The sequence below is a fragment of the Megalops cyprinoides genome, chromosome 23, assembly GCF_013368585.1.
Source record: "Megalops cyprinoides isolate fMegCyp1 chromosome 23, fMegCyp1.pri, whole genome shotgun sequence".
Taxonomy (NCBI): Eukaryota; Metazoa; Chordata; class Actinopteri; order Elopiformes; family Megalopidae; genus Megalops; species Megalops cyprinoides.
Genome location: NC_050605.1, coordinates 7,462,121 through 7,478,103, shown reverse-complemented (window position 1 = coordinate 7,478,103; position 15,983 = coordinate 7,462,121). Strand labels below are relative to the sequence as shown.

At 44.2% G+C, this 15,983-nt stretch overlaps 1 protein-coding gene across 1 annotated transcript in view; it reads left to right on the top strand.

Moving 5' to 3' along the window:
• The window catches only part of sema3ab (sema domain, immunoglobulin domain (Ig), short basic domain, secreted, (semaphorin) 3Ab), a 47,592-nt gene extending 32,122 nt beyond the window's left edge, over positions 1 to 15,470 (top strand). The window contains exons 7-17 of the mRNA XM_036517584.1: positions 925 to 1,067; positions 2,443 to 2,557; positions 2,653 to 2,722; positions 4,358 to 4,502; positions 4,933 to 5,152; positions 5,686 to 5,777; positions 7,008 to 7,049; positions 8,366 to 8,523; positions 10,920 to 10,987; positions 12,572 to 12,717; positions 14,138 to 15,470. Coding sequence (XP_036373477.1) covers positions 925 to 1,067; positions 2,443 to 2,557; positions 2,653 to 2,722; positions 4,358 to 4,502; positions 4,933 to 5,152; positions 5,686 to 5,777; positions 7,008 to 7,049; positions 8,366 to 8,523; positions 10,920 to 10,987; positions 12,572 to 12,717; positions 14,138 to 14,599 — 1,661 coding nt within the window. The 3' untranslated portion in view covers positions 14,600 to 15,470. The remainder of the gene's footprint in view (positions 1 to 924; positions 1,068 to 2,442; positions 2,558 to 2,652; positions 2,723 to 4,357; positions 4,503 to 4,932; positions 5,153 to 5,685; positions 5,778 to 7,007; positions 7,050 to 8,365; positions 8,524 to 10,919; positions 10,988 to 12,571; positions 12,718 to 14,137) is intronic.
• Positions 15,471 to 15,983: the final 513 nt, after the last annotated feature.

Below are 15,983 nucleotides of genomic sequence, written 5' to 3'. Positions count from 1 at the left end.
ATTGCGGATCTGAATAAGAAAAGGTTTATCATATAGATGACGGTTTGTGTATTCTTTGGCAGGCCCTCCTGACGGTACTATTAAAAGCATAAACCTATGAAGCATCTAGTTTGACTTTTTTTGGCATCTGCGCCTGATGAGATATGTAATATGGTACAGCTTGTTTCTTTCGCAGCGTATCATATGCGGGCGTGAGGGTTTGACACTGCTCTACTGCTGCTTCAGAGAATACTTACAGTTCACTGAGCATGCACTCCAGATATGAGGATGAAGAGATATATGAGCCCTGGGCCGATGTTTAATCTTTCAGTCTCAAAGTGCACTATCTCAGACCCTCTGCGAACCCACAGCAAGCACATTACAATGCTGGTTGGATCCTTGCTGTGCATAGCACAGTTCCTTTTGTTTCAGCTACAAAGCGGCTTGCGTTTTGAAGGGTTCCACATTGCTGGTTTCCTTCCCCCAGCGTGAAATGTCACTGGTTTCGTGATGGACATGGTTTAGAGCGTTGTGTAATCAAAGTCAGCAACGCACAGTTTTATTTATTCCTCTTGACATTGTTTCAGGCGTAAGCAGATGTGGGAGGAAGCGCGACGTTCTACGTTGTTTGTAAAGGGCTTGTCAAGACAAGCTTGCACAATCGCCGAGAGTGCAGTGAAACCCAGCATGTGGAGCGGAAACATAAGCGCGGGTCGTGGTTCAAATTGGAATATAACTTGTGCTTGATCATTTAATTTCAAGCTTTTCAACAGTTCTAATTTAATTTATGTGATTTTAAGTAGCTTTTGTATTCGTGGTGCATCAGGACCGTTCTATTTCCAGAATGGCAACTGGTTTCAGTGAAATGCTCTTAAGCATTGTAGTGGCCTCAGTTAATATTCATACTTTGTGCTTGTGTGCTTATGTGTGTGTGTGTGTCTCCAGACCCCAGGTTTGTAAGCGTTCACCTGATCCCTGAGAGCGACAACCCGGAGGATGACAAGATCTATCTGTTCTTCCGGGAGAACGCCATGGATGGCGAGCACACAGGGAAGGCTACGCATGCCCGGATCGGACAGCTCTGTAAGGTAATGGCCCCTCTCCTGCCCTCAGAGGCCTGTCACTCAACACTACAGCCACCCGGCATTCCAAATCAAATTAAAACAAGCAGCGGCCTCTTTGTCCTCTACCTTGTCATCTCTTAAGTGGGTTATAGCTCCCTCCCCCTCAACTTGCTGTTTAATGCCTGCGTTCAGCACACAGACCTGGGTGTGACAGAACTCAAGGGCAGCCTAAAGCCTAAAGTAGAACTTTTAGATGGCAAGCTTTTATAAGGACAGAGCCGATACAGTCTGCATCCATAGGCTGCGAGAGCAGCCTCTGTCTCTGTGAGCGGGGAAAGTGATCGCCAGTTAGCGCGCTGCATGCCGCTAAGCTCAGGCCAGGTCACTTTACAGTGCAGCTGTGATTTAATGGCCAGCTGCTGAGTGCCAGTTTCCCATCCCTTAATCCCGATGAACTCAGTGGGACTGCTGCCCTGATGGCGCGGTCAAGAAACTCTCTATTAATATATCATTACAGTACATTAACCTCTTTCTAAACTGGAGCAGGGGTTCCTATAATGTTTTTTTTCCTCTGTAGTCGACTTGCGGCGGCAGCTGTTTGGTTGTTGTTTTTTCATTGGCACCTCAAGGAGAAACATGAGCGCTTTTAAATGCCAAAGGACTGGGTATTAGAGATGCCAGTGATACCACAGTGAATGCTCTTTGGGATTTTGGCATATATTCATGTATAAGGTGTTACTTTATAGTGCAGAGCAGGGAGGGTTGTGTTCTTCATTACAGGTCCTCTGGTATTTTGGTATGTCAGGAATCCTCTCTGCACAAGACAAGACAATTAGTTTGTTGTACAGGTTGTCATTTAGATTTGTGCCGTGCAGTTTGTTTGTTTTTTTTTTTTTCCTAAATTGTTAATTGCCTGAGGTAAATCATAAATAGTGTTGTGTTGTTCTTATACTCCATTTCACATGAGCGCTGCCAGCCCCGCCAAAGATAAACACACAGAAATTTGACTTCAAAACAAATCAGTCATTCACCAGATGGACGGACGAGTGTCTCTCTCGCTCTCCATCAATAAACAGAAAAGAGGCGGGGCGCTGATTGATTGACTGCACTAGTTCATTGTTCTAACAGGTTCGGTACGGTGCGTCAGCGCGCTGAACTCCAAACCGCTCTTGTAAATGTCAATGCTTGATTCATTCTTCCAGTTTATTTGCCTGCCAGAGTTATAATGTTGTTTATGTAGCCTTTACGGGCGTCCTCTGTCGGTATCTTTCAGTCAAATTATCCCTTTCGATTGTCGTCATCAGTGTCGCTCTTAAACGGCAAGCTTCAGAGAGAAAGCAGATGCATTGCAATAAGGTGTGTGTGTGTGTGTGTGTGTGTGTGTTTTTGTGTGTGACAGAATGACTTCGGGGGCCACAGGAGTCTTGTGAATAAGTGGACGACCTTCCTGAAGGCGCGGCTGATCTGCTCGGTGCCTGGCGTCAACGGCATCGACACACATTTCGACGAGCTGCGTAAGTGCCCGCCTCCGTCTCCCACAACAGTGAGTGTGGTTTTAGTCCCTGCTGCTATTATCAGAAATAAATGTGCCATTTGCTTTGTTTTTTAGAGGACGTCTTTCTGATGAGCTCAAAGGATCCCAAGAACCCAGTCATATATGCCGTGTTCACAACATCCAGGTACATGTCACGCAAAGGGCGAGCATGCTGTAGGCCAGCTATTAGCTCTTATTAGGGTCCCTCTCCTCTCTCTCAAATTGTTTTATTATCATAACTGCTCAAAGTACAATGTTGCCAGAGCTGTCAACACACATTTACAGTAACTTTTAAAACAAGTCAACGACTAACGATAAAAACAAAACCAAAGCTAGATAAACTGTGAAACTTAATTATTGTTCCTCCAGTTGTTCTGGTGGCATGATGGCACAATTTCAGTGGTAAAAATAGTGAACTCTGGACTTTCCCTGAAAAGACATGGGAATGCGTCTTTCTGTGAAAGATTTTGGAATCCCTGGCATCTCTTTATGATTTGGGGGGAAGAATTCTGCTCTAAAATGTGAATATTGATTGCTGTCCAATAGGAAATGTAGCTCTGTCTACCTCTCTCGAGGCGGAGTGAGCACAGCTTGTCTTCAGTCAAGATGGCTGTTTTCAACCACCAGGCTGTACACACTGAGTCTGTGTATTGTCACTGTTTTCCACAGTGGTCATATAGTATGCCACTGTGTAGTGTCTCTCTCAACTCTCCCTCTCTCATTGTCTCTCTGGCTTTCTCTGTACACCAAATATTTCTCTCAACTCTCATTCTGTCTCTTAAATTTATCTCCCTCAACTCTGTGTGTCTCTGTCTCTCTCTCTCTCTCTCTCTCTCTCTCTCTCTCTCTCTCTTTCTGCCTCTCTCAACTCCCTGTTATTTCTGTGGGATCTGGGATGGTGTGGATCACTGAGTCCTGCGCCAGATTCCTCTTGCTAATCCGTTTTCGGGCCGCTGGCCGCTTAACCTCACTTGACAAGAAATTGGAAAATTCCTTTTGTCAAGCTGTTGGACACAATAGCTGTCCCTTTATTCAGGTTTCAGTCTGGTCTGGAGGAAACCTTGATGATGGGAAAGACACGTGTGCTTTTCCACAGGACCAGCACACAAAGGCATGCACATTAAGTGCACATTAAGTTGGATACAAGAGAGTCAGGCCCTTTATTCTGGATGAACGGATGAAACCCATCACTTTAATGCACTGCATGATAATGCATTGTAATATTGGCAGCTGCATATCTATTTTTCCTCTTGTCTGTGAGCATACGCTTATTAAATTACGCAAAGAAAAACAACAAAGTGAGACTTCATTAAAAATTAATTAAAAAGAATATATACAGTTCTCAGACAAATGCATGCATCCTTGTATGTGCAGATGTTTTTGTATCCAGAAAAATCAGAACCCAGAACAGCAGAATTAGATTGATTAAAGTTTAATGAATCAGCCCCCCCCCCATTGATTTTTTCAGCATTCTGAAGGATCTTCAATGCTGAATAGGTATTTAACTGTCAAATACTCTTTTATGTAACTACTTAAAGAAGCTTATAGGCTCTACAGATGAATGTCTGAACCACAAGTGATAAGAATCAATGCATAGGTTAATTGCATTTTTGCTAAATAACAATTAACAGATGCTAATATGCTCATTTTTTATAGTGTTACAATCAATACATGGTTTTGATTGGATAGGGTAGGTAGTTTATCACCCAGATAGATCTATGGTTTAATGAAGCCAGACGCTTAATGACAATAATGGATTTGTGTCTTGTCTCCCACACAGTAACATCTTCAAGGGTTCGGCGGTCTGCATGTACAGCATGGCGGACGTGAGGAGGGTGTTTCTGGGCCCCTACGCCCACCGGGACGGGCCCAACTACCAGTGGGTGCCCTTTCAGGGGAGGGTGCCCTACCCCCGGCCCGGGACGGTGAGAGACCTTCTGCATAAAAGGCTGATTGCTTGGCTTTACAGCCTCTGTTAACCCCTTCCGTGTGTTTTGGTTTTCTGAGAATAATAAGTCATTGCATATTTAATGCGTTGTGTTATTATTAGTGTCATATTGTGCACTGGAACGCTTGCCTGTGTATGTGGCATGATGAGGACACGTGAAAATGTTGTGGATGGCAGCTGGGTATAGTTGTTAGGGAACTGGATTTACAATCAGGAGGTGTTAGGTTTGGATCCTGGGAGAGGATGCAGCTGTTCTGTGCTTAAGCAAGTTACTTAACCTCAATTGCAGAATATCCAGCAGTATAAATGCATAATATATACAATACAAGCGATCCGACAATGCAAGTCGCCTTGTATAAGGATAATGAGTAATGAACAGTAATGAACTCTTTTTTGTTGGTCTTCAGTGCCCAAGCAAAACCTTCGGCGGATTTGACTCCACAAAGGATCTCCCTGATGACGTCATTACTTTTGCAAGAGGCCACCCTGCCATGTACAATCCCGTCCACCCAATCAACAACCGGCCAATCATCATCAAGACCGATGTGGACTACCAGTTCACCCAGATAGTGGTGGACAGGGTGGAGGCTGAGGACGGCCAATATGACGTCATGTTTATCGGAACAGGTACTTGTACACTATCAGTCTTTGTAATGGGTACTCCATACTCATATATCTGATACATCTACAATGCGCTGAACATCTGTGATATTTCTTCTAATAATCAAACATCAACAACATTTGTGTGCCTAATGGTTCTAAGTTCAGAGAATGATATGAGGGTAGGTTTGATGGTTTATATTTTTACTAGGCTGGGAGTGATTAGGCTTGTGACTTTGAGTAAGGCATCATGGGCACCAGCTGCTGTTTTGTCACATGCCCTTGCTTTTTATTGACACCCCGCTCCCTTGAAAATATACACGAATAAACCTACCAGATCTCAATTCATCTCTTATAACTTGGGAGTAAAGGGACTTTCGGGATACAAGCTCAGCAAGACAGCCAAAGTTACATCAGCGTGAACTTCCTTGTTGTGTTGCTTCTGCGAACACAGCAAAGCACTCCCACAATGACATTCATTTCAGCTCATCGCTGCAGTGTTGCACACAGACGCGCAGCAGTTACCAGATCTTTTGTTTTTTTTTTTGTTTTTTTTTAAGACATCGGGACTGTTCTGAAGGTGGTGTCCATCCCCAGAGAGACCTGGCATGACCTGGAGGAAGTACTGCTGGAGGAGATGACTGTGTTCCGGGTATGTAATGTCATCGACCTATAAGCAAACCTTGTCAGTGCTACCTTATCTCAGAGATCACAGGGACAGAGATCTATCCCACTGCTATTTTGTCCCCGTTAAATGATAGCTCCATTCTTGTTTTGTCTGCCACAGAATGTGGACATCTACTGGCAATTTTATTGCTGCCATTGAAAAATATAAAGACACTGCAGATTTGTTTTCCCACCGCCTTTCCCACCAAATACCATACTGGAAAGATCTCCTCTATGACAGCATTGGTTTGTGATCCACAGTCGTAGAGAATGTAAGACATAAGACATTTATTTTGAAGTGTGTCTACACATGTATACATACAACTTAAATACAAGTGTCCACTTTTTACATACAAGTAGAACCCCCCTTTTTTATCGTTGTCACAGTACATCTGTACGTGGCTGGCTGCATGCAAATGTCTGAATGTATCATTACAAAATATAAACTGATTAAAAAAAAAAAATTAAATTTTAAAAACCAATTTAAAAACTAATTTTAAAATCAATGCTGAGAAGCAGTGAAGTCCTGTGCGATGATTTGTTCCAGCAAACACAAACTAAACCTGAATATGACTGTTGCTACAATTGACAATGAAATGACCAGATCATAACACAAAGCAGCAAGAGGTTGCCATAAATTGAAAGGCTTTGTGTTTGTATTCAGTCAGCTCAGATTACGCCATACACTTCAAGTGATTTTGACAGTGTTTTCACAATTCCTCTCTGCCGCAATGCCTCTGGCTCGTTAAAACCCGAGACACTTCCTCACAGAAAATAAAGCGGCGCACCCTCCCCAACACTAATTGGCTGGCTCAGTTACAGGATGCAGACACAGGGAGATGATCACCTTCAGCCAGCTCTCCGGGCCTTTGATGTTGACCTGGAGGCCTGGAGGAGCAGAGGGTGGACCCTTAGCTACGCGTGGGTGCCGGCTAATTCCTCTTAGGAAGCAGGTGCACTTTATAACCGCAGAGTGCAGGGCTGAAACATCAAGGGCCTGGAGGACTCCAGTGCCGAGATCAAGACTCTCCACCGCACATAAACTCCACTTCACTGGAGCAGAACACAAGTATAGGAGTTAATAGCAATCCACCAAGGTACAGAGGTGATCTGGGTCAGGGCATTCCTCCGTTCTTATCCACTGCTGACTTTTAAGCATGATGGCTTCGTGCTCCCCCCACTTTGACACATGTCTTCTCTTTGTGGCCCTTTCCAGGAACCGACCGCCATTACAGCGATGGACCTCTCCACTAAGCAGGTGAGGCTCCGGTTCTGCAAGTCTTGAGTTAAATGCATCTGCTACACAAGTCTGCTTTCTTCTATCGAATGACCGGGCAGCCCTAGACTCCCACAGCTGTTGTACAGGACAAATAAAATTGGTGGTCTCTGTACTGCTGCCAGCTGGAAAGGATGGAGGAGGAAAAATGTCGGCAGAGCCAGTTCTCTTGAATACCTGCAAGCAACCGAAAGAATGGCAGAAATGATGTCATGTTACGAGAGGCATTTTGTTGCTCTTGCAGGATCAGACCGAAATTCTCTGAGTTATTATGTGCTACTAAACCTAACAGAGCTCTGGCCTGCAGGCATATTCCCATCTGATACGCTCACTGTCAGGCGCACAAACAACCCGCGGTGCGGCGTGATGTTCAGGGAATTGCGTTAGTGCTCGTCAGACCCAGGGCGCCAGATTTGCTGGGACGCAAACGCAGGACTTCCAGTTTTGCAATGCAAATCCTGCTCTCCTTAGGGAGTAGCTGATCGAGATGACGTTAGAGAGTTGCGTGAATGTAAAAGTAAACAGCTCCATGCAGTACTTCAGGTGTGTGTAATTTCCTGCTTGGTTGCTTTCATCCCCCCCCCTCACCCCCCCCCCCCCCCCCCCACCCCGAGCAACATCGCACTGATGGGACAGACGGTCACAGGAAATTACATTGAGGGAAGCACACTTTCTGCGTTATATGAAGTCTCGCCGTAGCTAATGTTTTGCATGAGGCTGGAACGCAAAAGCTTTCGGGGTATTTAAAAAAAATGAATTTTGTAAACTAAAATGACCTTGACAAAGCATTTCATCAGAGAGATTGCCTTAGTATTCATCCAACATTTTCTGAAGGGAAAAATCAATACAGAAATGGAAACAGTGAACTTCTGTTTTGTTTCATGCTGTGTTGACCATTAAGGGATGGAGAATGCATTGAAGATTGGGTGTTTTTGAGTTCTTCCATTTTTTTATGTTTTATTGAGATTCTTTATGAACACTAAGCAGTTCCACTAGGCTTCCTAAATTGATTTAAGGGAAATTTTTAAATAATTCAATCTGTTGGTAGGCATAGCTCAAATTAGGAGAACATATGTTGAACAGTTGGCTTAAAGGTTTCATGATGGTCTCTGTCATGTCATCGGTTCCGCACCACTCTTAAGAAACTTGAAGGGTCAACATTTTATTTGATCAAAGCGTTGATACAGTCTTCACGCAGACAAACAGGAACTCTGTTGCATTGTTATATTTGGCCACGCGCAGTGTTGACTAGGTCAAATAGTGTAATATATGTTTTTTTTTAACTTTCGCATTAACAGCAACAGCTCTACCTCGGCTCGGCGATTGGAGTTTCCCAGATGCCTTTGCACCGGTGTGAGGTGTACGGCAAGGCGTGCGCCGAGTGCTGTCTGGCGAGGGACCCCTACTGCGCCTGGGACGGCACCGAGTGCTCCCGCTACTTCCCCACCGCCAAGAGGTAGGAGAGAACCCCCACCATGTGCACAGTCACTCACAGCGGGGCATTCTGGGACAGCACCACAGGAGGCGCCCAAGCCCTCTCCAAATATTTGCTCTGAGCGGAGAAATGAGAAACAGACGAGTTGCCCTGGGTCGCACGGGCCTGGCGAGCGGAGGAATGTTTGTGAGGAAATGAAGGAGTTGTGGCTCAGAGAGAGGCATTTAACCCTCCGTGTGGAATACATCTCCCCCGGAGCATCTGTGCGAGGCCCTCAGGTTCAGTGCAGTGCAAGAGCCACAGATCTTATCTGTTCACATGCTGGGTTAGCTCCATTAGGCGTAATTAACACGCAAATCCTCTGAACGCCCAGGTCTGTATAGGCGTTAGGCTGAATGGAAATTCACTCTTTGGATTTTTAAGGGCTGCTCCAATCTCAAAAGAATCTTAGACTTTTATACCTTCACCCCTCCTTACTATTTTGAGTTTCAACTCCAGTTCTGAAGTGAACTGATGCTGTAATGAGCAGTGTCTTGTCTTTGATGCACATTTGGCACAGTCAAGACACATGGATTTTGAGTGCTTGATCCATTTTCAATTTACAAAATCAATATTTCGTTCCCCTTTTTAATATCTGTTTTAACATGAAATTATGGCTGTGAACCAAGCTGTCACAAATGTATGCCATCATCCAATAAACGATTTCTATGAAATGTCATAAATGTATGCTGTTGGAAAAAGCTTGGCAATGCCTTTAGGTCTTTGCCAAAAAAGGCTCAGAGAGAGTACAGAGGACATTAAATGGGGTTTTATGAGATATTCTGAGGTGCTAGAGCGCCATGCTCCACACAATGCCTTGTGAACATGTCCTGATTGTGTCTCATTGTAATTTTTGATGGGGTTATTTGAGAACATTCAAAGTCCCACAGAAGACGTGCATATCAGTACATTTCTAGGTGCTGGGCATTGGTAAAGGAGTATGACTTAATGAACTCAGCCATCAATACCTTTTTATATATTCCCTACATAAAACGAAGCAGTCCCATACCCTATGTGAAAACAAGGTTTAGTCTAGGGGCTTTTCTCCTCAAATATCCATAACACCAAAAAAGGCTGACTACAAAAAGTTTTAGTTTTGTTAGCCAATCAGTCATTCCCAGAAATCCACATCTGCAGCTTCACCTTGTGCCCTCATATCGCTACTGTAGGTCTTGTAGGTAACATTTACTGTAAAAATTTGTTTGAAATTTACTGTCAAATTAATTATCAGCCATCGTCAGGATTACTCAGGAAGCTTAAAGTACATATATGCATAGATTCAACATGCTTAGCATTCCAGTCCTAGGATTTCCTCTGGAGAACATGCAGAAGCCACATGCAAAGCAAACAGAGGTGTTGCACACATTGTAGACATTACCCAGAGAAAATGACCTCACAGGCATATTTACTTCCAGAGATACAGTGCATATGGTGCTTGGCACCATTCTGGGGGGAGGGAACGGCACATGAGCAAAAGGGGGCATCTTCAAAGACAAAATAGCCCGAAGGTAGCTGATGAGGAGCCATTCCTCACAGAAAGATAAATTGCACCCAGAGCGTTTTGTTTACCATAAGTGTTGCTCCTCACACCTCCTTGTGAATTTCTGGAGGTGGAACGAGTTCGGGGGTGGTGGAAATTAAGGGGGCGCATCACTGAGACAGCCTCCTGCTACGAGAGCGCACCGGTGGGTTATTGATTTCAGCATCGCATTACTGCTGCTCCGCGTCGCTCCCTGGCTCCCCGCCGCACACGGCCCCGCCCTGTAACAGGAGCCGGCCGCGCCGGTTCCATCTATCGATCCCCAGCGCTGAAGCTCTGCAGCAGGCTGCCGAGGGCGCGGGGCAGGGCGAATCCGCAGCGGAGGAACGAAGCCTGACGGCTACTGACCTTGGATTTAAAATGCATAACTACACCCAGGCAGCGCTCAGTGTTATGTCAGCAGTGGGAGCAGAACAGCACCCACTGACTTTCATACATTTATATAGATTCAGCATAGCTAAATACTCTGTCATTCTGTACTCCATCTGGCCTACTCTGTAGCATACAGAAGCATTCAGATGAAAATTTGGAAAACTGAAATGGTTTGTTGTGATGAGGTCAATCAAAAGAAGTTGATATCCGCAGCAAAACAGTAGCAATGATCTATATTCAGATCTGTTAGTCACTGATAGCATATCATGGATCCACCCATATTGGAGTCCGTGAGGTCTCTGTCACATAACCAGCAGTTTAGACAGGATTTATCTGCCATAGGCTCTACTGAAGGTTCATGTCTCCTTATTACTTAAATGGCACAAACCCCACACACCCATCCTGCTCTCAGTTGAATGAATGAGGGTTTCAGCTCACTGCACAGTTGTTGTTTTGTGTACTGCAGGCGAACGAGACGCCAGGACATCAGGAACGGGGATCCTCTGACCCAGTGCTCCGACCTGCAGCATCATGGTAGGCCGCAGCCTGCAGCATGCTTTCCTGCAGTCTCTCTGTCATACAGCAGGCCTCTATTCAGCCTCATCATTCACATGCTTTCTCCACTGAGTAATGGGAAATCTTGTGTGAAAATATTTTGAAAGTGTACATTAAAAAGCGCTGCTATTCTCTCACTCCAAGGACCTTAGCATTACATTCTGTTGGACTGAGTAGAGGCCATCATCACGCCTACATTTACAGAATTGTGAAAAAATTCTACTTCAAATTAAAAAAAGCATGATTTAATCCTCCATTCAATTTTTTTTTTTTTTTTGCTCTGAAGTGAACAAGGGAGTGCTGGGAAAATCAATTAGCGTGTTTTATGTGGTATGGTGTTGTTCATTTCTGAAGGTTTTAATTAAGGTCTTTAAGGGTCCCTCAGAGACTCGTCCGGGCTGTTCTGTGCCGGATGGAATTCTCCAGTTTAATTTAATACCCGTTAGTCCTCATCTAAATCGGGCTTCTTTTTTTTTTCGCGCGCGCTTCTTCCTCATTGTTAATTAGGCGTTTTACTGTTCGCAGTTCTCTTTGTCGCTTCCTTTTCAAGTCGGGGCGCCAGAGAGAGGGTATGGCCGCCCACACGCGTTGCGTAGGCCACACACTGATGTCTCATCGGCGGCGGGGTTCTGGAGGGGCTCCCTCAGATCGAGGCTCCCGTAGCCCAAACAGGAAGAGAGACTTTCAGGCACAGAAACAGCTGGAATGGCTGTGGGATGGAAGCGATTCAGAAGAGCATCGCTGGAATTTTACCGCTCGCATTCACAATATATGTCACCCCGATATCTGTGATCCCTTTAAGCTCAGAGCATTTTGCACGCCCCCGCAGTTGGCAGCTCCGGAATGCTGTAATATCAATTTTAAATTTCATAATGGGAACAGAATGGAAGATTTCCGTCTCGTTGTATATAGAAGCTCCAGTCTGAAATTACAGCTCATTTCCTCAGATGATGGCAAAGCGTTTGGAATGCAGACGCGAAAAATTAAGACAAATGGACAGTATCATTTAATCCATATAAGCTGCTCCAGACACAAGTCTCATGTAGCTCATACTAGTGAATGTCATTTTTCTAACATTAATGTCTCTTTCATGTAATGATACAAATTTTCTTCAAACCGTCTTTTATCATCTAGTCACGTTCTAAGCAGCAGATTCCATGAATTCCAAGAGGCAATTGTTTTAAACTGTAACAGATATGAAAGGAATGCTTGAACGTTCATTTTATGTCTTATTTATTAATTACACTCCCATAAGCTATTATCTAGTCACATTGAAGAAGATATATTGGTCTGTTGAAAGTAAATTTCTTGCATAAAAAGCAATGGAAATCACTGTCAGTTGCATGGGATGGAATGACAGCAGGTGACCAAAACAGGATCCAAATTCTAGAAGAGGAGAACGCAGTGCTGCCTTGCAATGCAAGCACCATAATCAATTTCATCATTGTCTCATCCGGTGTACTGGTTCACTGACCTCTGACCCATTTTAGCCAGGACTGCGAAGATAGGCATGCCACTCGGTGAGTCCTCCTGATGGCGCTTTTGGTTTCCTTTCTCTGTCAGATGATATGAACGGTCAAGGCACTGTGGAGAGCAAGATCATCTACGGCGTGGAGAACAGCAGCACCTTTCTGGAGTGCAGCCCCAAGTCCCAGCGGGCTCTCATCTACTGGCATTTTCAGAAGCAGAACGAGGAGCGCAAGCACGAGGTAAACCCGCTAAGCCTTCACTGGACAATGTGGCTAACGTTGGCTGGCAGAGACATTAGATGAACAACCTGTCTTGGTAATCTATCTCTCTCACGTCATTAGGAAATGGATTGGCTTGACTCAGCTCACGTGAAAATAGCTGGATTCCAGATTCTATTTAATAAATTTGATTATGACTTTGGGAGTCCAAATAGTACATATGTAGTTTAAATTTATAGTGAGTAGGGCCTACCTATGTTAGCAGTTTGTCTTATTACACTGTTCAAGTGCACTACATGGGTCACTCATATTCCTAGTCAGAAAAGAAAAAAACTGAAAAACCGGTGGCTCATAATGCTGCACTCTCATATGATAGGATCAGTACCAGCCCAGATTCCCTGCACGGATTTTAAGAAGGTCTCCACACCTCGCCATCTCCTCTGCGAATATCTCTAAGCCACTTATTGTTTTCACAGATTCCTCTGATAAAAGTCTTCTGTTTCACTTGAGCTGACAATCCTGTTTTTCTTTTAACATTCTTGACCTGTTAGGGAAGGCTATCGCCTGACTGTCAAAAGACGGTCATGTCCGGGCACTGGAACATGACCGCAACGCAGGTGTAGGTCCACTGCCCTGATACGACAGTCGGTCATGGCCTGAGTGACCTCAGTTGCCTTGAGACCTGCAAAAATTTAACTCAATTTAACGCTTATCATGGAAGGCATCGTCACAGGATTGGACATATTTTAACTGCAGGCTTTCCGAATGTGCCAGAGATCATGATTTTGTTTTCCTTTCCCATCATTCCAAAGTGTTAACTTTTAAATGACAGACCCCATCAGGGACAGTCTCCCTAGGCCCCTTAGCACTCTCACACAGCTGAAAACACACGAAAGTTAGTATTTGTTTAAGTAAATGACTTGCGTGTCTTTGGCCAGAATAAGGCATGTGTAGGTTTTTAGGCATGTGTGGCAGACAGAAAGAATTAAAAAAGTTTTATATTATTAAATTGAATGTATGCTTTCAATATATTTATATAGAAAAATGTGTTCCAAGTACAACAGTATGAGTATCACAGCATAATGAGCAAAGGTCCTGAGTCAGCAGTCAGCTGTTTTCCAGACAGAGAGAAAGAGGGGTTGAAGGGAGAAACTGGAAAGTACAGCTTTAGCCTTGGCCTAATGTTTCTGTTGTTGAAAGGAAAGGAGAACTATTGATATTCTCTGAACTGGGTTTTCAGTTAAAAGTGATCCCACTACTTAATTAATTATGCATAAATTATAGACTTACACATAATTATGGACATGCACTAAATATACTTACAAAGAAATTACTCGTTCTCAGTACTGTTTGGAACAGCAAGCCCATGTGCATGTAGCAATAGGCACTGATGCACACAGAGGTGACTGGCTTTAACAGTGTGCTTCCGTTGGCATTGCAGATCAAGTCGGAGGACAGGTTCATAAGGACAGAGCAGGGCCTGCTCCTCCGCAGCCTGCACAGGAAGGACTCCGGGATCTACTACTGCCGCGCGGTGGAGCACGGCTTCATCCAGACCCTGCTCAAGGTCACCCTGGAGGTCATCGACGCCGAGCACCTGGAGGAGCTGCTGCACAAGAGCGAGGAGGCGGGCGGCGAGGGCGGCGCCCGGGCGAGGGAGACGCCCGGCCACCCAGCCAGCCAGAAGGTGTGGTACAGGGACTTTATGTCCCTCATCAACCACCCCAACCTGAACAGCATGGACGAGTTCTGCGAGCAGGTGTGGAAGCGGGAGCGCAAGGCGCGGCGGCAGAAAGCGCAGAACGCCCAGGCGCACGCCAACAAGTGGAAGCACCTTCAGGAGAACAAGAAGGGCAGGAACAGGAGGACCCACGAGCTGGAGAGGGCGCCACGGAGCGTCTGACACTCCTCCCTCCAAAAACAAAAATAATAAAAGACTTCTTCAGAGTAGACTTTAAAAAAAAAAAGAAACTCAAACTGGAAAACAAATGCAATACGCTCCTGATCCAAGCCGTTGCATTGGTGAAGATGTTTACAATGGTATGACGGAGAGGACTGATTTCACCGTTATGTGTTCCCATTCAAACCCTGTTGACCGATGTCCAACCGAGGGATGACGGAAGCCAATACTTGGACAAGACTTCCTGTAAATAGTCCACAACCAGAACTATGTTTGACATTGATTTGGGGTTTTAGCTTAGTTTTGTTCATGGTTCAGTTGTTTTGAGTACCTTTTTTTTGAGGTAGGTGTACCCCTGTCAAACCGCCATCATCTGCGGAGAGGACAATAAGATTTGTTACAGCTACATAAAGAACTGTTTCTTTGAATACTGACAGAGAGTGATTTGGGGGTTAAAGTCACAATGGGAGTTTATTTTGTACAACTGATCAGCCAATCACAGTGGGTGTTCATTTTATCCAACTGACCAGCCAATCACAGTGGGAGTTCATTTTATTCAAGTGAGCAGCCACCCAGTACCATTCAAGTCAACACTTTCACTTTCTACCCAGCCAGCATGACGGGGCCCTGATTCTAAATACTGTATATAGAGGATTTCTGAATGGGCCCCAAAAGACGTGGATAAATAATTCAAACCGTAAAAGTGGCACATCCTTACCAGTAATATTCTTTGATATTATTATTTATAATACACTAAGATATTACAGTCTTCAAATACAACATTATGACATCCTCATTTATCACCTATCAATGCTTTTCCTTTTTGACAGTGTCCCTGTGTTAATTTTCTGAATAAGCTGTTCCTTGTTATACTTATTTAAACTTGTTTCAAATCGAATGATTTATTTTTTACACCAGAGTTCTATCTAAACGTCTCTAACATAGTTTAATTTGTAATGTATATTTTCTTGCTTTCCCACACAAACTACTGCATCCCAATGGGGTACTTACATTCTTACACATGCTATTCTTATGGTTAAGTTATTTGGATATGAAATGAAATATATCATTTCAGAGGTGGACTCTGCAGTATATTTGCGTGAATACCTATGTGTTATTCCAAACACATGTATATTCGTAATCTGTCTTTGAAAATCTGTCATTGGTGTGTGTACATATATTAAACCAAACACCATTCTGTAATTTATTCCTCTGTTTTGTGGAAAGGCCACATTTGTTTTTTTAACATGATCATAATTTTCACCTCTTCGGTGTTAACACTAAAAGCTGGAATGTCAGCATGTATCATATGCCTGTCCGTGAGATGGACCAACCAATTCAACACGCATTTTTGCACTGTCTATAACACAAGAAAGCTTCTACAGCT